This window comes from Micromys minutus (genome assembly GCF_963924665.1).
Source record: "Micromys minutus genome assembly, chromosome: 16".
Lineage (NCBI taxonomy): Eukaryota > Metazoa > Chordata > Mammalia > Rodentia > Muridae > Micromys > Micromys minutus.
The window spans coordinates 20,660,674-20,684,999 of NC_137985.1; the positions used below are offsets into that span (position 1 = coordinate 20,660,674).

General features: G+C 40.4%; 1 protein-coding gene across 2 annotated transcripts in view; it reads right to left on the minus strand.

Annotated features, from left to right (window-relative positions):
* Positions 1 to 12,790: 12,790 nt before the first annotated feature.
* Positions 12,791 to 24,326, minus strand: part of HERPUD2 (HERPUD family member 2) — a 36,403-nt gene continuing 24,867 nt past the window's right edge. Inside the window, exons 5-8 of one of the 2 annotated variants that reach the window (XM_080930017.1) lie at positions 17,679 to 17,801; positions 14,832 to 15,155; positions 14,075 to 14,174; positions 12,791 to 13,648 (exon numbers count right to left, since the gene is read on the minus strand). In XM_080930017.1, the coding sequence (XP_080786143.1) occupies positions 13,487 to 13,648; positions 14,075 to 14,174; positions 14,832 to 15,155; positions 17,679 to 17,801 (709 nt within the window). In that variant the 3' untranslated portion in view covers positions 12,791 to 13,486. The remainder of the gene's footprint in view (positions 13,649 to 14,074; positions 14,175 to 14,831; positions 15,156 to 17,678; positions 17,802 to 24,326) is intronic. The other variant, XM_080930018.1, reaches the window with a different exon arrangement.

The window sequence follows — 24,326 nt, forward strand, 5'->3', positions numbered from 1 at the left end:
TTCCCTTGTCTCTTTCTTGAAATTCTTCTCCTGCTTAACCCAATTTTCTAAGCCACTTAGAGGCCTTTAAACAAAATGAAATCTTAATGATGGCTCTGCCATGAATAATTAATTGTTAGTGTACAATCATCTCAACAAAATCCATTCTCATTAGATTAGAAGTTTCCCCAAGATGCATGAGTTCGTTATAGGCATTTTTACATCTTTCTTGTATCTTCCCTTCTTTCTAGTTCTTGTCTGTGTTTGTGACCCGTGATTCCATCACCCTGACAGCTTCGAAGGAGAAACAACTGTAAGACAATTAAAGACCCTGAAGAAGTGTAAGATGCCTGCCTGCCTTGAAATATAGCGGCTTATCTGAAGAAAGTAAGCAACAGAGGAACGCTTAGACCTGCTGTGTCAGGACATGGAGGTTTGTTCTTTCAGGGGAATCAGCATGATATGCTTAACTCTCTTGGTACAAGGGGGTTCTTCACCAATCAGATGCCTGTGCCTTCTGTACTCTTGGTGAGCAGAAAACGTGGGAAGAAGAGAACACTATAACAAGAGGTTCTTGAGAATTCTTTTTAGGCAACGTGGGACAAAGTTATGGTCACAGTGTGAGATACCAAAGGTCATTTTCCACTCAGGAAGCAGAGAGATGAGAACTTCGCCTGTAACCGTGGCACCACTGGTCCCATCTCTTAGCGCCCCCACCCATTGCTCCTTAGTCCTTGTCCATAAATACATCCAGGGGCTCCCAGAGGTTGCAGAACTGAATCTCATTAAATCTGTGTTTTAAGTTTTAAAAAGGTCACGCAGAAGAAGAAAGATCTTATGCATAACCTCAAACACACATTTGCATTTTTTTGCTAAAGGGGTTGCATGACTTTCCCTGGAGACATGCAAACAAGTTTCCATTCACCCTACACAAGGCATGAACAGCAGAACAAATAAATGATTCCAGCCAAGTCCAGGATGGTGAAGTGGTGTTTCCTGGACTTGACAGGAGCATGGGTGAGGAGTTGTCTGCGGGAGCTTGGGCAGCGGCATACCTGAACCACCCACCCCAGCATGGGTGCCGTCTACGGGAAGCTGCATCTCTGGACATCCTCACCCAACTCTCAGTCAGCTCCACTTAAGAGTCTCGTCTCCACAGTGCGTACTGCTCACACCACCTTGGAGAGGGACTTGTGGATCTTGAACGTTCCATCCTCTCTGAGTTTCATTAAGTTTCTTAGCTTCCCAAGTCTTCTGAGCCTTCCTTCTCACTCCAGGAGAAAATAATTTAATCCAGAGGAAGTAACTACCCAATAAGTATCTACATTTGGGAGTATAGCTCGGTCACTGTTGCTTTCCAAGTAATGTCCAAGGAACATCCCCTATGGATTGGATGTGGCACTGGCAAGGGCTTTTGCTTCACTGTGATTGTACACAGAGATGATCCCCTTACAGAATACACTCGTATACTGTTCCACCTCAGTTAGTCCCATTGCTGTCTCCGCGGTGGCATTGCAGTCTCTACAACAGTGATTTAAAGAGCTGCCTGGCATCTCTGAGCAGAAGCACCCCAGCAGCCACCTTCCTCTCAGTTCTTACCACCGTTGGTAATGTTGCAGGTGAGCCTGTTTCTGAGTGAACTTTTACCCAAGTTCATGTCCCGAAACATCCTATAAAAACCGAACTCTTCTTGAGAAAGCTGATGGAACAGTTTCCCAGAACCACTGTGCTAATTTGTGTGTGCTCTCCCATGTTCTCAGAGGCACCGAGATAAAATAGGCCAACCAACTCTCAGCTCCAGGGACACAGAACAGTAGACATATAGTTTTGTGAAGTGCCCAGGACAAACAGAAGTATTTGAAATGTATCAAATCCAAAGAATAGTAGAAGTGTACTCATGTATACATTATCCCGGTTAAGAACAAGTGTAGTATGACTACCTTAGAAGATCCTTACATACATCATTCTATACCGGGGTGGTCCCAAACAGGTCATATAATCTCCTTGACTTAAAATGCCAAGAACAAAATGTCACAATAAACCCATTCCTGTGTAAAACATAATGTATGCTAATAATTTAAAAGCACGTGCAAACATTGGGAGATACATTCCACAAACTATAATGGAGGCCAGAAATAACAGGTAATACCAGGCCATATATAGTTGGGTCCTGGTGTTTGAAGACTTGTCCCATATGAAAGACAGAAGACAGGAAGACAGATCTGGAATTACACAGAACAAAGTTTACCGGAGGATGACCAAAGTATTGTCCTAGGTAACAACAAAACCAGCAGAATTCCCAGCATGTGAATCAGAGAGATGTATTTACAGATTAGACAAAAAAAAATAACTTTTTATCTCTTGGATGTACCTGGTTTATCTTAATAGTGAAGGGATAGATACAACTCTGGAGCAAGGGTCTGATGGTAAAAACCTACACAGGACTCCAAGGACTTACATAAAGTTTTGTCTACTTGTGTTTTTCTGCACAACTATGTAGACAAACAAGCTAGAACTACTTAAGGGCAATCCTGGTAAGGATGACTCAAGAAGGCTGTGGTCATGTCAAGCTGCATCTACAGAACTAACAAAGCAAAGCAATTACAATATGCTGCAGCGGAAAGTCTGTAGCTCTGCTTGCTCGGAATGTCCTGTTGTGCTGTTCTTTCCCTGCCTATGTGCTGATGTGTGCTGATACACCATCTACATGATGGGGTGACGTGGGAAGAGGGCAACAGGCACTGTGAGGTCCCATTAGGCTGTTCAAGGGTCACTTGAACACTAGCACTGCAATAACCACACAGAGCAGTGCACAGCCTAAAACTCACGCTGTGCTCAATGGGGGACTCTTCCATTTAATATGTTTTGTGTACAGTAACCAAAACCACAGAAGGCAGCACAGACTATTACAGGCCACACAGGCTTGCCTTCACATCCCCAGGAGTAACTCAGTGAGACTCTGACTCGATTCTATCCTCTAATTCTATCACTTTGGAGGTTCTTTTTTTTTTAATTCTATCAAAACTAGAACATATAAAAGCAGCACAGAGAACCTACACTGCTCTAATTGGCTTTTTCAACACACCCCTGCTCTATTGGGAAGAACCACAACAGACTGTCACCTCTACCCTGAAGAGGTTGGCATGCATGACCACTGTCACAGTGCCCCATTTCCCTAGGAGATGAACACCCCTGCTTCTTAAGTTAGTGCTCCCTAGTTTGTCTGTACAGTTTAAAGACTAAGACTGAGAAGCACATATCTTCGGAGTAAGAAGGAAGCGTTAGCACCATTGTAAAAGTTTGCACCATGTTGTCTGGGTAACAACTGAATTCAGATTCCCTGAGAATTTACAAGCTCTTTCAGGGAAAACATTGGGCAAGGCCATGAGTGAGCCTTAGAAGGCCATAGCTATCAATGTGGGACATTTAACAGAATAGTAATTTGGGTAATTGACTACATGCTCATCAGAGGAAAGAAAATGTTTTGTATTTTCTTATAAGTTTACAGAAACCCCCTTGTCAGGCCTAAGAAGTTATTTAAAATGAATCCAAGTACCAAGGAGGAAGTAAAGATTTTAACAGGACATCATCAGCAAGTAAAGAGATGAGACCATGAACTACTTTCATCAAGTCATTCTGCCATCATGTATAAGGATGATAATGAGGCAGCATCTTAGAGTGGGTGGTACTCAGCATGCAGTACCATCTTCTTTGTGTGCTTGTGACAGCTGTCCTGGGGAAAAAGTAGCCATCTTTCCTCATTATCCCCATGGGCAGTCCCTTCAACTCTCCCATATAAATCTCCTGGTTTATGGAAATCATTATGGCAGTTCTTCAGGAAGGTAAGAATTTCTCTATCTCAAGAACCAGCAGTACTATTCTGGGACATTCACCCACAGGCTCTGCATTCTACTACAGAGATACTTGTTCATCTATGATCATTGCTGCTCTAGTTACAATAGCCAGAAATTGGAAATAGCCTAGATGCTCATCAATTGATGAATGACTAATGAAAATGTGATCCATTTACACAATGGGATATTATTCAAGTGTTAATAAATATAAAATTATGGAATCCACAGGTAACTTGGAGCTTTTTGTAAAAAGTCTTTCTCAGTGAGGTAACACAGACTCTAAATGGTAAATAATGCATGCTTTATGTATGAATGTTAGCTTTAGATATGTGTGCTACAGTCTATATAACTACAGAGCTTAGGTATCCAGTTAGGGACCAGGGGAGGAACAGGATGTCTTGAGGAAGGGGAAATAGAATACAGGGTTTTAGAGAGCTAAAGGGAAAACTAGAATATTGAGGATTAAGTGGGGAGAAGATTTGTCTTAGTTAGGGTTACTATTGCTACAATAAAACACCATGAACAAAAAGCAAGTTTGGGAGGAAAGGCTTTATTTGATTACACTTGGATATTACTCTTCATTGTCAAAGTAAGTCAGGGCAAGAAGTCAAGCAGGTCAGAAACCTGGAGGCAGGAGCTGATGCAGAGACCATGGAGGAGTGCTTCTTGATGGCTTGCTTTCAATGTCTTGCTCAGTCAGCTTTCTTATAGAACCTGGGACTACTAGCTCAGGGATAGAACCATCACATTGAGCTAGGCCCTCCTTATCAATAATTAAGAAAAATTCCCTAGAGCCAAATCTTTTAGAGGCATTTTATCAACTAAGTTTCCCTCTTTCAGAGAACTCTAGTTGGTTTGTGTCAAGTTGACCTGAGACCAAACAGCACACAGTGGGACAGCAGAGTAAAAGAGGTCGCACAGAGGCAGATAAGTAACACTAAGGGACTTTTGAAAAACTGTATGAAAACTTAATACTATAGAAAGTTTAATATATATATATATATATATATATATATATATATATATATATATATATATATATATATATAAGGTAATCTAAGTGACATTCTAAATAAAAGAAGAGACAATCCCACAACTAGACATTGTATGCCACCAAACAAAACCACCAGTGCCAGGAATGAGTTACATTTTTCTGAGTCATTGGCCAAAGGTATCCCATGGAACCTCCCCCTCTGTGATGGTTTGTATATGCTTGGTCCAGGGTGTGGCACTTTTAGCAGGTGTGGCCTTGTTGGAGCAGGCGTCTCACTGTGGGCGTTTAAAACCCTCTGTCCTAGCTGCCTGGAAGTCAGTCTTCTCCTAGCTGCCTTCAGTACAAAGGTGGAACTCTCAGTTCATCCAGTCCCTAGTCTGTCTGGATGCTGCCATGCTCCCACCTTGATAATAATGGACTGAACCCCTGAACCTGTAAGCCAATTGAATGTTTTCCTTTATAAGAGTTGCCTTGGTCATGGTGTCTGTTCACAGAAGTAAATCCCTAACTACAACACAATCAAATATCACAGGTTATTGCCAAGACTGTTGGTTCTATTCCACAACCTGTCTTTCTATATTAGAGTAAAGCTCTATTTCTGCATACAACAATTATTTATTGAACATGGAGCACTCATGGTCCTGTGATGTACTCTGTACTTTACCAAAGAAGAAAAATAATTATCAATATCACTTAATTATAAACCCTGTGGCCTACAACAGTGACCTGCCAGCAAGACAGGCTGGTGCATTAATGACCTGAATGTTATGGGGGGGGGGGCAACCAACCACATATTTATTAGATTTAAGGACCACTACTGTTGACTTTTCAGCTGACCTGTGCAGATCTCGTCTGTTGGACCTGGGAAAGACTGAAGCAGATAACAGTCTGATGCTATAGGCATCTTACTTCAGTTTCAGTATCCTTTTATACATTATTGTAACAAAGAAAGCAACGATCCAAGGAAGATTGTTCAAGTTCAGAAAAAACATGTAGATACATGTCAGTAATGGCATATTAAATAATGACAGAGCAGCCCTTTCTCAGAACTTTCTTAGGACAGACTAATTTTAACACAATTGCCTGGCATGTACTATAGATTATATCCAAGAATGCACAAAAGCAAGGCAGAGGACCGTATCCAGATACAGGACACACCGACCTGACTGGAAAGCAATAACCCTATGCTCTTACATCCAGCAAGAATAAACATATCATATAAATTTAATGTAAATCTTCATCACATCCTAGAATGATCTAGGAAACAAAACACACTTGAAGTAAAAGGCCATCTGCTTCTTACCAGGAGCCTCTCACAGATCCCCAAGGCATTGTTGGCCATGCATCATTCTTTTGATCATGTTTTGGCACACTATAGGAAATGATACACATACCTGACATGGCTGAAGTGGCCAAGAACCTGAGACTAGGTAGATCACAGGTCCAGGGGGAAAACCTATTACTATTATTCTGCTAAAAGGACATAGCAGAAAAAATGACATACTCCTATACCCACAGACCAATGCCTTACTTAACCCACCTCTGAGAAGCTTCTTGCATGTGTATGAAAATGAACACAAAACCAACATTAGGACAATGTGCAGAATGAGACACCATGAAGCATTCAGTCCTAAATAGGAATGTCTCCATCCCTTCACTCAGTACCCAGGGATCTGTGCTGAAGAGGTGGAGACTCTAAGAGGCATAGGTGATGGATGACTCCAAGGAAACACTGCCTTCCAGACACAAAAGGAGTAATGCACACATGAACTCACAGAGACTGTGGTGGCACGCACAAGACCCACACAGGTTCAAGTTAGACAGGGTCCCAAAACTGAAAGGGAGAGAGGACACAGGGTCATACCCCTAATCAATAAGCTATCTATAGTTGATATGCACTAGTAAAAGGAAAATCAGTCTTCTCTAATGGAATATCACTGGGAATATCAACCACACTCAGGGTAGTCACCATGAAGAGGAGGAGTTGGCCAACACAGAATAAATTCAATATGTTTTGGACTTTTCCTCTATCTTGTTTTGTTTTGGTATTTTTTTGTCTTATTGGTCTTTTGTTTTGATTTTCATTTTTGTGAGTTTGTGGGAGTTTTGTATTTCTTGTGGGGTTTTGGTTTTTATTTCTTGTGAATTTGATTGATTGATTGATTGATTGATTGACTGATTTTTTGAGACAGGGTTTCTCTATATGGTCCTGACCATCTTGGAACTCACTCTGTAGAACAAGATTCAACTTCCTCTGCCTGGGATTAAAGGAGTTCACCACCATTGCGTGGCTCACATTACTTCTTTTATTGCACTTTATAGTTTATTATATATAAATTACAGAAGCAAAGATGTGACTTTTACATCACAGAATGTTTGATTGTCACCACAAGACCATTAGAAATTTCCCTCATTGAAAACACATCCTAACTGTAATAACAGAGGCCCTTCTCACCCAGCTCATTGCAAAAATGGCTCATTCTAGAACTGGTGAAGAAAATACAAAAGATGAACCTGGGCAGCAGGAAGCGTTAGGGCATGAGTAAGTCCTGAAGGAAAAGCACAGTGGTGGGGTATCTCAGTGGATGCAGAAGCTCTTTGAAAGAAATCCTATTAGTGGGGCGGGGCTGGGTAACTACAAAACAAAGCAGGAATTAGGTTAAAACTCAAAGTATAAAGGAAGTAGAATGAGGTCCAGGAAACACAAAAAAAAAAAAAAAAAAAAAAAAAAAAAAAAAGAAAAAGAAAAACAGTTAAGAAAAGATGAGTTCCATGTGGAAGTATTTCTAATGCTTTATGTAGACACATTACTCAAAAGTGGATTAACCTACCCATGCCTTTAAAAGGCTGCACATAGTACTTCTTCCAAAGAGCCTCTGTGGAAGGATGGGGAGAAGAGATTCCCAGGGGAAAAACTGATCAAAGTCAGTATCAGCAGTGCTAAGCCATGTATGCACTGTGCTTCTGAGGTCTCCCTAAAGGCACATAACCCCAGTTAGTCATGGGAAAAATATCAGCACAATTCAAAACACAGGGACAACTCATAAAACAGCTGGCCCATAACCTTTAAAACAGACAAGGTCTTCAGAAACAAAATGGTCTAGAGGAATTTTGAAACTGTGGATAGACTGAACAGTCAGGAGAAGGAAACTTACCAGAACACCGAGAGGATTCTAGAATAAAAAGAGGATAAATCCATTCAAGATCAAGGGTGTCTAAGAAAGTACACATTATAGCTTTAAAATAATGTATCAAAATTAATTTATTAGCTGCAACAAATGTCCCAAATGAATGTAAGCTGAGGAAAACATGAAAAGTGTTGAATGGTTATGTATGACTTTGTATTGGTTTTGTAACTTCACTGTAACATTTTTAAAACTCCCAGAATTATAAGTTCAGATCTTAAGAGGTAAAGAATGATGTCAAAAAACAGCATTTAGTAATTAAGAGCATCTTGATTTAGATCTTTTGGTTTCGGGCAATAATGATTAAATCCCTGAATTTATGGAAGTAAAAAAAAAAGAAAGAAAGAAAGAGAGAAAGAAAGAAAGAAAGAAAGAAAGAAAGAAAGAAAGAAAGAAAGAAAGAAAGAAAGAAAGATTTCCCTAGAGAATAACTAAATGGGCATGAGGCATAGGATAGAGCCTCATTAAGTAAATGCTTAGAACGTGAATAGATTTGTGCTGGAAAACAAGGATCCAGTTCCACCACCAGGAACTGATTCTGGATAGAGAGAGATCATCATAGTCGCAATGAATGGCCAACCCTGCAGAAAACACTTCATATCTGGAGTGCCTTCCTCCTCCATCTAGCACCTTTGAGTCACCTATACAAGAATAAATTCTGTTTTCTCTATATTTTTGTGTTTATTTATGTTATATCTATAGAATATGAAATATTCTATAATCATGTAAAAATAAAACTTCATAACTTTAATGCTTTCAAGTTTGAAGCAATATCAAAATTTATGATGCAGTATAAACATTGAAAAAGACCCTGTATACCACTTACCCATCTTTTCAAAATGCTAATATTGAAGAGAGACATAGTACAATAATCAAAACCATGTCAGTACCGGTGAAGTTACTGTTAGCTACAGGCTATCTTCAATTGCTAATAGCTGTCCCACAAACATCCTCCAGCTGAAGTTCTCCAGTGCACTTAGCTACCCTGGCTCCTTACTGCCCCCATCCCTCATTGAAAAGGCAGTTGTCCAGCCTTCCTCCCTCAGGCCCTCTATCCTTCTGAGGAGTGTAATAAACTATGGAGACCCCCAGAGTGGCTTCATTCAAAGTATCTCTGGAGTCAGTTCCCAGAGTGTCTGGAAGAACTGCAATCACCAGCAAGCCCTAGAGGAGAGAGGAGGGTAGGAATATGGTGAGTGCAGGTTTGTAACGCCCCTGGCTTCCAGATAAATGAAAGCTTTAAATCTCTGAATACATTCCAGGTGTGGAGCTTCTGGTTCCTTAGACATCCCACCTTGTTCACACATCTGCTGGAAGTGTGGAAGCCTAAATTGACTCATTAGGGCTTTTTAGGACCAGTATTAACAATAATGGTCTCCAACCTTCCTTGGAGGTTTACATCAAGACCACATTATCAAGGTCAAAAGTGTCTTCTCTTACATGCTCTTTTGTTTTTGCTAAGGTAAGGTAAGCATCCTCCCCACCAAGCTCCCAGGAGCTGAGGAAGACTGTCAACAGCACAGACAGTGTGGTACTACAGCACCACCTAGTGTTCAAAGTTACTCAGTGCAGCGTAGATCTACCCCTGCTGTTCTGCCCATCACTGGGAATAACAGGTTCACAACCTCCAAGAAGCAATACACAGAGACTTGGCAAGTTTGCTCTAATGTTTTAGTGTGACAAACCAGACTTACCAGGGAAAAACTCTGGAGGCCGACAACCCCTCCTCTCATTTTGGCATGCTTTGTTCGGTTTCTCACCATTCCTAATACGTTTTTTCCTCTACAAATACATGAGTGCTGAATCCATAGCAGGCCCCAATAAACATGTGCTCCCCTTTAATCCCCTACACTAGTGGTTCCCAACCTATGAGACCCCAGAGAGGTGGCATAGCAAATATCCTGCATATCAGGTGTTTATATTACAATTTATAACAGTAGCAACATTACAGTTATTAAGTAGCAACAAAATGATTTTGTGGTTGGGGGGTCACCACAACATGAGCAACCGCATTAAAGGGTCGCAGCATTAAGGAGACTGAGAACCACAGCTCTATACCTTTCTGTAAACCAAAACCTTCCATATCACCCTGAAATGATCAGAGGAGAGTTCGGACTTCTGTTGCTAATACTCGTCTCTAACATCAGCAAGTGGCATCATTCTCCTCAGCTCTCGGGCTCTTTCTGACTGCCCTGGGATCATGGTAATAAATGTCTACACTGTGACTTTTCTTACTTTCACAACAGAGGGGTTGGTGCAAAACAAGCTCATTGCAATTTTCTTCAGAGCTACGGACCCCACATGCCTTGTTCGTGAGACTGGACTGTAAATGTTATTACGAAGACACAGTACAAAACAGAACAGAACAGCTATGATGTACTACCTGCATGGTCTGGGGCAAGTTATTTGATTAAGTGTGGTGTTCTCATCTGGAAAACAGAAGTAACACTGGAAGTTACAACCCCGAGTTGTTTTGCAAACATTTTTAAATGATGGTGCCCGGTGAGCATGGAGCAGGACTCCTGCCTGGTTTTGCCAGCTTGATACAAGCTAGTTGGTCATTTGGGAAGAGAAATCTGAACTGAGAAAATGCCTTCATCATACTACCTGAAGGCAAGACTGTAGGACATTTTCTTGATTCGTCATTTATTTGGGTGCTCCTAACCAATTGTGGGCAGTGCCACCCCCATGCAAGTGGTCCTGGGTGACAGAAAGCAAGTTAAGCAAGCTGTGGGAAGCAAGCCAGTAGGCAGAATCCTTCATGTTCTCTGCTTTAGTTCCAGCCTGAGTCTCTTCCCTAACTTCCCTTCAAGGTAGACTTTCCTCCCCACGTTGCTTTTGGTCACAGTGGTTATCACGGGACAGCAGGAAGATGACATGTGTTTGAACATCAACTTTTTAAAAATCTGGCTACTTATTTTTGTTATGTGGCTGGGCAAGATGGCCCCCAAGCAACCTCTTCTGTGCTTTTTCCGTGAGAATGGTGACTGGTGAAGACTGTGTGTTCGTGGTTTTCCCACTTGCCTCTTCTGCAGCCGTGGGTCACTTGGAGAGACTCGAGCTGCTGCACATAGTCTGTGAACAGTGCTCACTTTGGAAAGTACATCAGTCAGAGGAAGACTTCGAATTCAGCAGTAGGACTGGGAAGTAAGTATTGACATGATGACTTCCAAACTGGTCCCCAAGCCTGGGACCTCCAGGATGTACCCATTAAGTGTAGAGCAAGGATAGCTGCAGCCATGGGGCTGGCTATAAGAAGAGACGAGTCTTCAGTAGGGATGAAGCCTCACTGTGCTGGGCAAAGCTTCTGCTTCCTAAGCGTCATGGCTAGGAAAGAAGCCCCAAGGGCTCAGCAATAGAACCCCAGAGTGATGACTGTGCTGTCTTTAAGATTCTCAGCAGGCTCCTCAGGGGCCTTAAAGAAAAGGCTTGCACTGTTCCATAGCAGGGAGCATTGTCAGGGTTTCCTGTTCTGTAGAAATGTTTCCAAATGCCTGAATATTGGAACATCCGAAGTATAATGTGTGGGAAATGAGGCACAATAAATATGCTTTCTGTCCGCCACCCAGAAGGTTGCCACCACCTTGCACCTGCAAGGCTGGCCCTTCCCCAGTGGAGATGAGTCAGCTAGCCACACTGGCTTCCCAGACAGGCTGCTAGTAAAGAACTCTTTCCAGAGCCTGGCCCAGTTCTGCAGCTCCAATGCCAGCATTCCAGATTCAACAAGGCACAGGCTGCCTCACCATGCTCTACTAAAATGTGAGGTGAAAATCGAGCCTTAACTATGAGGTAAAAAAACTAATAATCAATTTTTTATAAAACCAAACCTGCCACTGGACTAAACAATTGTGGCTCCAAAATTGGTCTCTATCCCACTACCTTGGCATGTGTAATTTCAGTTAGTGATGGTTGAAAGGCAGAGAGACTAGCTGGTATCCTGTGGAGTCACATTACAGAGCAAATGTCTTCTCTTTCCAGCCCTCCCTCCAATCACTCCTTTCTTTGCCCACACACAGAATCTTTCACTGGAGAATACAATCCTTTCTGTCAAGTGTAAGAAACAGAAAGTCCTTAGAAGCATTCTAAGAAGCATTATCCTGGTTGTCACTAGTCACCACTTGGCCTTCAGACCAGTCTCTCAGCTTCTGTATACCCTCTTTCACTATTTGAAAACCATCTTTGAGCACCAAAGCTGTTTGGCACCATATAAGCCCCTCCAAAACATGGCTGACGCCTGACTAGGGTTTTTGTCGCTGTTTTATTTTCAACAAGACTTAATGAAAGTAAGGCTGGTGTGAGGAAATTAACAAAATAGAGATAATAATTAAAAATAGGAACACATTTGCTATTTCTAGAACCCACAGCTGTTCTCTCTCAGGGCAAATCTGACCAGCATCTTCCTCCTGAGGCTCTGTATAGGCTTAGACACAGTACCCTACAGTGTCCGTGTTAACTACAGCACTTCCACAAAAGTGCCCCCAAGTTGGTGCCTCTCAGCAAATTCCACAAGGCTTCTCCTAGCTCCCAACAGAAGGAAATACACTTCTCAGAAGCCTCAATAGCTCTGCATTCTTCTGCCAGGACTGCAGGTACTTCCCCAGGGAGCATGTGGGCCAGTGTCAGCCGGAAAACTGAGAGGTGCCCTTTGGAATGGAAGAAGGCCAAACTGGCCTGAAAGACATTAACCACTTCAAAGAACTTACAAAATTTAAATAAACTTGCAGGTAAATTAGTATTGGAGAGCTTGAATAAATATCCCATAAGACTGTTTATCATAATTGACTTTTTATTTAAAAAATTACAGGGAGCAATTTCCAGCATATTTTATAAAAGTACTGCCATATCAAACATTTTATATCACTTAATTCCAATGAAGAGCTGCCTTTTTTTTCTCTTAAGGTACTAATTCCAACTGATGGGACATGTGTCCTTAAAATAGAAAGTTTCCATAATTTATTCAAATGTCAAAATTAATATTTTTGAGAAGTTTATTGCTTTATGGGTGGGCAAGATGCTACTAGCACATTTTAGGTAAATAAACTTTATTTAAAAACTATGAGGTCATTTCTGTTTAAAACTTTCAGGTAATTCACAGAAAATATATATATTTATTCAAAGTACACATTGAAGGGCTGGCCATCTAGCTATGAATATTTAAAGGTGTAGCAGCTCTTTAAAGAAATAACACACAGTGGTTCTGCTTGGCGCACCACACATAATTGAAATGACTAAAACTGGAAGACCAGTAGTACTGTTATGCTATGTTCTGTTAGAATATTTAACAAAGAAAGAAAAATCACAAGCTTAGTAGTCCATTTGTGCTTAAAATATTCATATGCATGAGAAGCTTAAAGAAAAGACCTCTGTACATGATCATCAAAAAAAAAAGTTATACATTTTTTTAAATTGCACTGTTATTTAAACCACTTTCCTAAAGTCAAACCCTCCTTTGCAGCTGGCACAGTTTCTCAGGTCTAATTGGCAACTTGGGGAGGCCCCTCTGGTATTAGTGAAGTAAAAAAGGTGGTGATAAAAGACCAAGCTGAAGCCATTAGCCCGGGCCTTTGAGCTGCACTGGCGTCTTCACCTGCATCTTCTCCACTCTCATCTTCAAGTCCATCATCCATAAGGCGCTCCTTTCAAACAGCATAAACATATCCTGAGTAATCAGTACCACAGACACACACCTACAAGAGCAGAGCGCTAAAACTTCCTATAGCAAGAAGGAATCTGAGTGTGTCAGACTAATGGGAGATCCAGGGCCATTAGGAATCTTTGTGAAGTCTAAAATCCATAAATTCTGCAGTATACACATAACTGACACTATCTTTCTAGACTAGTTTTGGAAGCTAATCCCTCCCACTTATTCTAACACATGCTATGACTGACTCAGGTATTCCATGCTAAGTACCAGGACGAAACCAGCACAGTTTCTACCTCAGCTTTTCTCCGTGTGCCTTCCACAGTTATCTATGGAGCATCCAAGGTGCACCGTCACTTCTGTCCCACGGAGGGCTAAGGACTATCTACCTTTACAATCTACACGAACTTCAACAACCTACCATTTCTTCAAGTTCTAGATTGTTTGCATTTTGCCCGTCATTGTTGGGAGCCTGTTGCTGAGCGCCTTCTTGCCTGAAAGGAAACCATCCAGCTTGGTGTCTGTTCATGAGAGAAGAAGAAAAAAAGCCACAGTCACTTGTATTTGTAACACAATAAAATAGTTTCCCTCAAGAAAAAAAACACTATTGGAGTTATTATAAATGATAAAAAAATAAGTATCTTCCTTCAAGCCAGGAAATTTCTCAAGGTAATAACAGCAAAACAAAGCCCAATCAAATCTAAAAGCTTATCTTGGACATAGCTGGCTCAGTGTGACACATCCAATCACAAAATCTTTTGGGGATTTAAAAAAAAGAAATATAACTAGGTATATTTCTTTGCCCCTTAGAAAGCAAGGCCAGTTAAAAAAACAAAACAACAAAAACCAACCTACTTACAAAAAAAATGTGTGAGCTATAAGACTTGCTACTTGTAAATGTAGCTTAAAAGACCACCTTTATGAGAGTACTTACCATACATCTGACTTCTAAATGACTGGTTGTCTGTGAATCATGGAATTAAACACTTATATACAATCTCTACTTATTTTTACACAATACCTCTTGTCCTTGCTTTTGGGTAGCATCAATATGCCAGATACATGAAGGCCAGTATTAAAAGTCCTTCATTCAGCATTTCTATGTTATGCTAGAGTCTGTGGTAAACAGTTTCAAAAGTAATGAAAAGAATCACAAACAGTTAATATCCATCACTCACAAATAAACCAGCAGCATGGCTCCCATTACCATGATAAACCGACTAAAGGAAGAGTAGAAGTATACGATGCTGAGGAGCACAGCAGCTCTCGAGAACGTGTACACCCAGTCCAGCCAGTCGCGGTTGAAGTCTTCCTCATTTAGCACTGGGCCGCCCTGTGCATTCATTTGAACGTTCTCATTCATGGGCCCGTTATCTTGGGCCACTAGGTTGGGAGCTGGCGGAGGCTCTTCTCCAGGAACATGTGCCAAATTTAGAGGTGGTGATGCAGCGTGCTGGGCTGAACTGGCACCGGATGTGGCCTGAGCTGTAACAGCAGCTTGACTGAAACATTCATCAAAATCAATAGATTAAAAAGAAAAGCCTTTACCATACTTCGTATTTTTAAATGTCTTGGGTATTATACATTCTATAATCATAATCTACAGTACCGCACCCTTGCTCTGCATTTCCTAGAAAGCAGTTTCCAGTGGACGAGGGGGAGTGAAGGCCTTCTCTGAGTCTGGCCATCTCCGACCACAGAGAGGAGGAAGAAATAACCAAATGTTCTGGTTAAATCACTTCCAAGCTGGAATTAATCTTTCAATTAATTTTATTATTCTACATGGGATAATACCTCAGAGCTGCCAAATTCCTCTCAGGTCACACTTTGGCATGTTTGTCTAAAATAGATTTAAACAATAAATGAGTTGGGGGGGAGGGTCACTCCTTAACCTCAACTCTGGATTTTGGGCAACTCCATTTGCGGATAACTGGTTTCTGTCACCTTAGGGAGAACTGTGTCCTGGAAAGTGCAGACAATGTGACAGTGTAAGTCAAAACTGAGTTAGCAAGACGACCACCAGAGTGTAATCCCTGGAACTCGAAGGATGGAGGGAGAGAAACAATCGCACAAGCTGCCCTCTGCTCCTACATGCGCCACACGACATGCATGCACACGTACACACACACTAAAATAAAATGTAATTTTGGGGATGTGGCTTAGCTGGTGCAGCGAAAGCCCAGGGCTCCATGTAGGCATGTACTGGGCATGGTAGCACACATGTGCCCACAGTCCCTGCACTACGGAGGCCATGTTTGCCTAAAAGGCCACTCTGAGGCCAACCTTGACTACGCACAACCCTGTCTCACAAAGAAAAATAATTTCCCCTCAGAAAAATAATAGCATGTCTGGGATTTGCTTTAAATGACAACAAAAAGGAGGAAAGCTATGGATTGACATGGTTTACTGTAAATACTGAGGTTAGAACATGGATGGGTACACAGGGATTTTTTTTTTACTTATTTTGCATTATGTATTTTGTTTTACTACTAAGTATTTCTAAATGCTTAAACTGTTAATTAAGTTGGTCAAGAAACCTAAGGGAAATTAAGGAAATGATATTCCCTAGGCTATAAATTCCAATGTAAACCAATGGGCTAAGTAGGACCCTGTTTCTAAATAAGCCTTTTTGTTTGTAAAGCATTTATCTTGTGACCACTCTGAGACAGGGAGAGCTACTTGAAAGGTAGGAAACTGAGATTCAGGGTGAAATGATGCACACAGTAATGTGTTTAACTGTAAGCTACAGTGAAGTCTTACTCATTTTACATGGTTTGCATGGAAGTCACAAACAAGCAATCAGTATAAAACATAGTAAGCACAAAGTCATCACTAAAAGACAGTTAACCATGACATCACAAAAAACATAGACAGCCTCCCTGAAGCCAGTGTGTATGAAGGAGCACTAGTGTAAGAGGTTCATAAAGCAGGTAAGCTTTGTACAAGTGCATGTGTGTGCGTGCATGTGAGTGTGTGTGAACACACATCTCCTTCATGCTGGAGGAAAGACAGTCAGTAGATATTTGGAGGGAAAAAAAACTGATTTAGTTCTATGTAGGAAAGTTCAGTGAAGTAGGATGCAGTTATAGCAGGAGTTGTTTTTAAATGGCAGCTAATGTGAAGTAAAACTGATTTAAAATGAGAAGGATCTGGCTTCAGTTTTGGAAGCAGGATTCAAAGAAAGAACAAAAGCTCAATTTTATCATTTTTGTAAGGTATTAGGTTCAGGGATAACAGAAGCTAGACTCTACATGGTTAAGTCTGAGAGCTTTCTTGACAACTACTAGGGGAAGTGTCACTGACAAATAAGTCAGAAGGAAAGGCACTTAGACAATGACAGAGCCAAAGCTTAGATGCTCTGACTTCCAAGGGAAACAGAGCAGCAATGTGGAAGCACAGAAGGGAGAGAACCAAAGACTGCAGCCATGGAAGACAGACATCTAAAAGGACACCCAGGTCCTGGGTGTCAGCAGGCAGGTCAGGATCTGTCAAACTGAGCAAGAAATGTTGCTGTGAAGAGGTAGGGGAGAAAATGATGAGAGAGATAAAGAGAGGAGGAGGACATACAGAAGCAGACACAGAACAGCAGCTGGTGAACGTGGAATGGGTATTGATGAGGATGAGGATGGAGAACAAAGCAGTCATGCCTCAGTGACAAAGCGCCTCCTTCCTCTGCCCACAGTCAGGAATGAGTGTGGTGACCACATGTGTCACACTGAGCCCTATACTTCCTGTGGCCCCTTTCCTTTTGACTTTTTGTCTCTATGTGGATCTGCAGCCTGTCAGTGAAATCTGAATACTGCTAACTGATATCAGGGGCACGAAGAAGGGGCTATGAGCAGGCTTGGCTGATGTATAACAGGGATGCTTTGTCCATTCGCCAATTAACTTAAAGTAAGTATCTCCTGAGTTTATAAATTCCTTCTTGGTAACTTTGAAGTAACCAAGTGTTCACAGCAGCAAGTGCAATCCCAAGCTGACTTAGGTAAGAGAGGACACAGGACAGTGAACTCAGACACACTCACTATTGCATGTAATACTGGTGAGCATACATCTGCTGCCACCATAGCATCTGCAGTGGGCTGAGCGCAGGGTACACTGGGAACCCAGGGGGCACACCTTGCCCAGGAAACTGATGATCCACATTTCTGCAATAAAGAATAAATGAAGCCTGTTAAATGTGTAAAAAGCTAAAGCAAAACCGTTTTCTGAACTGATTTGTGAACTGTAAGTCAATCACTGACAGGATTTTTAAATCTTACTGAAAACATACTGCTTTTCAGTATTCTTCAAATAATACAATACATTTTTACCTAAGTTGGTCCTATGCCCAAGTACATATAGAGAAAATAAGTCATCCACAAAAATATGTAGCAAGTATGAGGAAAGCCAAGAATACTTTCATGTTTTAAGTATATTCCCTTTAAGAATCATAGCTACCAAATAAATATAATATTTTGAGAAACAGTTATAGCCAAGTAATAAAATGTTATTAAAAATACAGCAGCCAAATAATTTAAACTAATATAAATATTCAAATACAAACATTTCAAATATAAACTGTACTTTATGGCTTCAAAATAAGTTAAAACTCTATTAATTTAGCAAAACTTGTGGAAAGTCACCATTAACCTCCTTACTCTGAACTGGAATTCTCCTCAGTGTTATCACCCATGTTCAATAAACACTAGTTTTGTGATTTGGACATAAAATGTCCCAGGCATGCTCATGAACAGTTGGTCCCCAGCTGGTGGTGCTGTTTTAGGAAGTTTTGGAACCCTTAGAAGATGCAATCTTGCTGCAGAAAGTAAGTCAAGGGGAGAGTGCCCTAGCCCAGCCCACTTCCTGTGCTTCTGACCACTGTGACCAGCTACCTCACACTTCTGCAACTGTGCCTTCTCACCATGCTGGGCTATATGCCCTCCAACTGTGAGCCAAATTAAACCCTTCCTCCCCTAAGTTGCTTTTCAAATATTTTATCATAACAAAGAATGTTACAGTTAGTCAGATCCACTTTTATTCCCCAGTCCTTAAATAGGACTATAACTCTAAAATGTGTAATGTAAGACTTGGCGATGAAAATGACATTCTGCTGTGCTCATAGATCAGTGTCGTCCATCTTCAGAGGCTGCAGGAGATGGAAACAAAAAACGAAGACCCACAACAAACTGCAGACTGTGAGACCTCAGAATACTCAGTCCTAACTGGGATGTCACCACCAAACCCTGCCCTCAGAGCTCAGGAAACTTAAGGAGGAGACAGAAAGACTGCATAAGCCGGTGGAGATATAAAGACCAGGGAAACAAGCCCTTCCCAACACGCCAGAACCAATACACATAGAAACTCATAGAGGCATCACAAGACCTACTCCTAATACAAAAGCTATTTTCTTCAACTGAAAACCACTCACAAATGAAAAATTAGTCTGTTCCAATGGTGTCTCACTAGATAGTGAAACAACTCTTAAAGCCAGGCCTCAAGTCCAGAGGTAGAGAGCCAACACACACACACACACACACACACACACACACACACACACACACACACACTCCATGATATTTGTGTAGGTTCCTTGTTTCATAATGATTTGTCTGGACACTATTTTTAATTTTTTCCCTTTCCTTTTTTTTTCTTATGGGTCCCTTTTTGCCTATGAATTACAATTTTTAGTGTTTTTATAGGAAATTTTGTGTGTGAATAGGTCTCCACTGTATTTCTTATGGGTTTGTTTGTTTGGTAGTTTTGTTTGCTCCCTCCTATTCCAGTTTGTTGTTGTTGTTGCTATTTAGATGGCTGTCTGTACTCTAATGACAGAGAGAAAGGAAAGTATGTAGATTAGGGAGGGTCAGGAGTAGAGAAGGACCTTGGAGGAGTTGGGGTAGGAGAACTGACTGTATGAAAACCAAAGATCTATCTTCAGTTTTAAAAAATAGAAATATGTGTATAAATCAAAACAAACGTGCAGTACTTACACTAGTAAACAGCACTTGTGAATGTGTTCTTTTCTTTTGTTTGTGATTATGTCTACATGTGTATGCATATTTGTTAATACAGCATGCACAGACGTGCAAGTGTACACGCACCTGCGCACACACATGTGTGACACAGATTGAGGGAGGGAGGGAGGGAGGGAGGGAGGGAAGGAGGGAGGGAGGGAGGGAGGGAGAATGTAAACATGGAGAAGACAGGTCAGTGTTAAGTGCCTTCCCCTGATGCTCATCAGCTAACTTTTATGAAAAAGGAAACAGTCTGTCACTGAGCCTGGAGCTTACCAATTCACCTAGAGTGGCCCACAGACACTCTAGGAACCTGCTTATCTCTACCACAACCTTGGCTTGCCTATTCCCAGCCCTGGGCATATAGACATGTAGCACTAGTTTGTATGTGGGTGCAGGAGAGTTACTCCAATTCTCTCAGCTCTGAAAACTACAGAATTGGAAACAGTAGCTTTTTCCTTTCTTCATCTTAGAGAGAGAAAATCCAGTCTTGTCATTCTGAAGTTAACACATAGATATGTTTAAAGTTGTATTTCTTATTGCTGGTAGGAATTCATGGAGCTCTATTTCCAGGTAGATGCCTCTCTACAGGTGGAATATAATAAAACTGAAAATATGCCCCTCGAGGTCCTTGGCCCTGTGAAGGCTCAATACCCCAGTGTAGGGGAATGCCAGGACAGGGAGATGGGAGGGAGTGGGTGGGTGAGGGAACACTCTCATAGAGGCAGGGGGAGGGGGATGGAATGGGGGATGCCAAAGGGAAAACTAAGAAAGGGGATAACATTTGAAATGTAAGTAAATAAATTATCCAAAAAAAGAAAAAACAAAAACAAAAAAAAAAAGAAAGAAAGAAAGAAAGAAAGAAAACATATTCAACAGTTTAGCCTCTCCAAACTGTTCTAAATTAGGTCTCTACAATTAACAATTCCTTATCGAGCAGTGGTGGCACATGCCTTTTGTCCCAGTACGGGGAAAGTAAGGCAGGTGGATCTCTGTGAGTTCAAGGCCAGCTTGTCTACAGAGTGAGCTCCAGGACAGCCAGGGCTATACCAAGAAACCTTGTCTTGAAAAACCAAAAATGACTGATAAACAGACAGACACACAGACAGACAAATGCCAGACCTCACTGATCTCTTAGGGCACCAAATACAAATTAAAGCAATGACAGCCTTTGTCTGTTTCCTAAGTTAGAAGACATTAAATAAGTATCTAGTAATATCCCTGACCCTTTGAGCACACTGGTACTGACAGACAGAACGAGTGAGATCCACTTTTCATTGCTAGTGACAGTGACAGTGACAGTGACAGTCTTTGCCTTTAGTCTCTGCATGTACTTGTCATAGCCTCCTGACAGCTTCCTTTTCCTACGAATAGAGACAAAGATAATAGGGCATTGATTTAAAGCTATAGAAAGCTCTGGCACTCACCTCCATGTTAAAACTGTTCTTAATTTCTGTCTAAGAGTGTTTGCTCACTGACCTATCTACTTTGGCCCACATGTACATCAAAGAATCCATCCAAAATATGAGATAGTCAAACTATAACAACAAAAAAGGATGCACACATAAGTTATTCATCATGCAACTTTTTAACAGAAAGGCTGAAAATTATTCAAATATTGTCAGTAAAAAAGTAGGTGTTATAATCATTTATTTAATAGCAAAGACTTGAAACAATTAAATATTTGTCAATAAGAGACATTAATAATCACTCACCTACTGAATCACTACATAGCTACAGAAATAAACGAACATCTCTATAGTGTCACTGAGTGACCTTTTAAATATTTTCTTAAAAAGCAAGAAATAGAAAAGTATGTACAATATGCTACACTTTGTGTTAGAATGAGTAGAATATACTTGAATACATGTAAGTATATGTAAAATTATACAGAAGTAGTTTTCTTGGAATTTCCACCAAGAAGCAATGGAAATTAAACTAAAACACAATGAAGACAATTAAAAAGAGTATTTTAAGGAAAGACCAGGAAGAAGCAGAATGAAGAAGGCATTGAAATGTGTCTCAATAGTAGACCCATAAAATCATTTTATATAAATGAGGAAAAAAAGCTACCTCATAAAGAAAATACAGCAAGCTGTAATAGCACACACAAATAAACTTTAATATCAACTTGATAATATAACCCCCCTACATAGAATTATGGTTTAAATTTTTAAAATTTTTCTTATTTATTTTACGTATACAATGTTTATATATGTGCACTACACATGTGCCTGGAGCCTGCAGAGATCACAGAAGGCGTCAGGTCCCCTGGATGTGGTTACAGATGCTGTAAGTCACTACATGGGTGCTGGAAACTGAATCCAGGTCTCTGTAGGAGCAATGAATGTTCTTAATCATTGAGACATCTCTCCAGCACCTAAAATTATTCTTAAAATACTTCCTTCACTGCCAGAGAGACCTTAACATCCTCCTGGTCGCAGAAATCTCCTAGTCATCTGTATTACAGTGATGATAATTTTGATGAAGAAACTAAAGAAGCTCTGAAGAAAATCATGATACACTCCAGCCAAAACAAACAGAAAACAAGAATAAAAAACCACACCTCAAATCAGATAGAAAGTAGATTAAAAAGGCAAGAATTCACTGTGAAAAATATATTCATGTATATTTATGCTAAAATGCTTTTAATAATCTGTATATGTATCTGTTTTTTAAAAAATAAATTTGTAAAAAAAAAAAAGAATGAACCAAAAAAAAAGCAAGAATTTAAGCAAAACAAGAAAAAGTTTTGTAGAAGATATTACAGCAAAAATGCAAGCAAATATAGAAGAGGTTGTGTCTCTTCCAAAGCAGAAGTCTAGTTTACTTGTTACAAAGTGCCCAACAAGGGATAACATATGTATTGAACTTCATTCATTATCAGTCACAAAAGTACTCTCTCTCAATTTTGAGCGTTGGCATCATTTATTTAAATGTTTTACAGTACTAGGCACACTTGAAGAATTCACCTAAAACGAAGGATGAATTTTTAGTCACTGCTAATATATCACTATGTGCCTGTTACTGTTTCAAATACTTCACCTACATTAATCTACATAAAAATCCTATAATCTCTATCATCCCTCAGGTAAGAAGTGAGCTAAAGCATGACAACAGAGACCTGACCAAGCTAGTCAATCAGCAGCCAGAGCTTAAACCTAGGCAGTGTGACTCCGTGCAGTCACTAAGGCACACTGTCCTTATGGCTAAATACAGCATTCATATAGAGATTCCCTAAATGAATCCCCAATCGCTATACAGTTGTTACATACCATTTTAACATATTTCAAATTTTTCTAAAGCGTTAACTGCCTTTTCCCTTCATGGTTACTAATTTCATAACCCAGTCTAGAAAAGTTATTGATTCTTATATATATGTATATATTACATATACATATATACATATATATATATGTATATATATACATATATACACACCCATACATATATACACACCCACATAGATTTTGAAAACCTACAATATTATAAACTTCTTGCTTGTTAGTTTGTAAGGATGGTTACTTAGTTCATTGGTTGGTTGGCTGATTTGGAGATAGGGTCTTACTATGTAGCGAGGCTGATCTTGAACTTGTAAACTTCCTGTCTTTGCCTGCCACATGCTGGGACTACAGGTGTGTGTCATTATGCCAGACTCACAGCTTTCTTTTATTACAATATATTCACTACAAGCATAAAAAGGTAAAAAGAAAAACATATCAATCAAAGATAACAGCTGTTGGTGTGTTATTATTTAATGGACATGGCTCATACCTTTAATCCCAGCACTTGGGAAGCAGAAGGAAGCAGATCTCTGAGTTCAAGGCCAGGCTGGTCTACAAGGAAAGTTCCAGGACAGCCAGAGCTACACAGAGAGATCCTGTCTTGAAAACCCAAAATAAAAAAGTTATTATTCATCCCTATAGGTTCATTTATGACACTCTCACTCACTACTAGCAAATGAAATCAATAAAATCACTCAGTATACACTGAGGTAAACTGAACTGTTTTACCATAAAAAAAGCCACTGTCATTATACAGAATATATTTTAAGCTATTCTTTTACTATGGAAAGGCTGAGAATACTGCCTTTTACAAATAACTACTAATCTATAACAATCATTTTAAAAATATTTTAGTGTGAGTGTGTGCGTGCATACATGAATCATGTGTATGCACACAGAGGCTAGTAGAGGGTGTCAATCCCCCTACAGCTGGGTTAAAGGTGCTTGAAAGCTCCCTAACACAAGGGATAAGCAGTGAAGCTGGGTCCTCTGCAGGAGCAAGTACTCTCAACTGCAGAGTCGTCTCTCCAGCCCTAGTAATCATTCTCTTAAGACAAAAGTGTTCTGAGGGCGATTTACAGAACTCTATAACCAGCTTCCTCTAAACACTTATTTGACAGGAAGTAGGAAAGACTTCCTGTCAAGAAATATGAAAGAAATGAGGTTCTCTGCATTTTACCATCCATCTTTGCTTTCCTACATTAAGAAAAATGACTATAATAAAAGTTCTAGACCATATGAATTGTTTCTGCTCTCCTGTTTACCAGACCTATCTTTGGCTTTATCACCCCCATTAGCACCTACTTTTTCATTTCCAACTCCTTGACCACTGTAGGACCTTGGTTGATATACAATGTTACAACGGACACTAGTTACCACTGTCACACTCAAA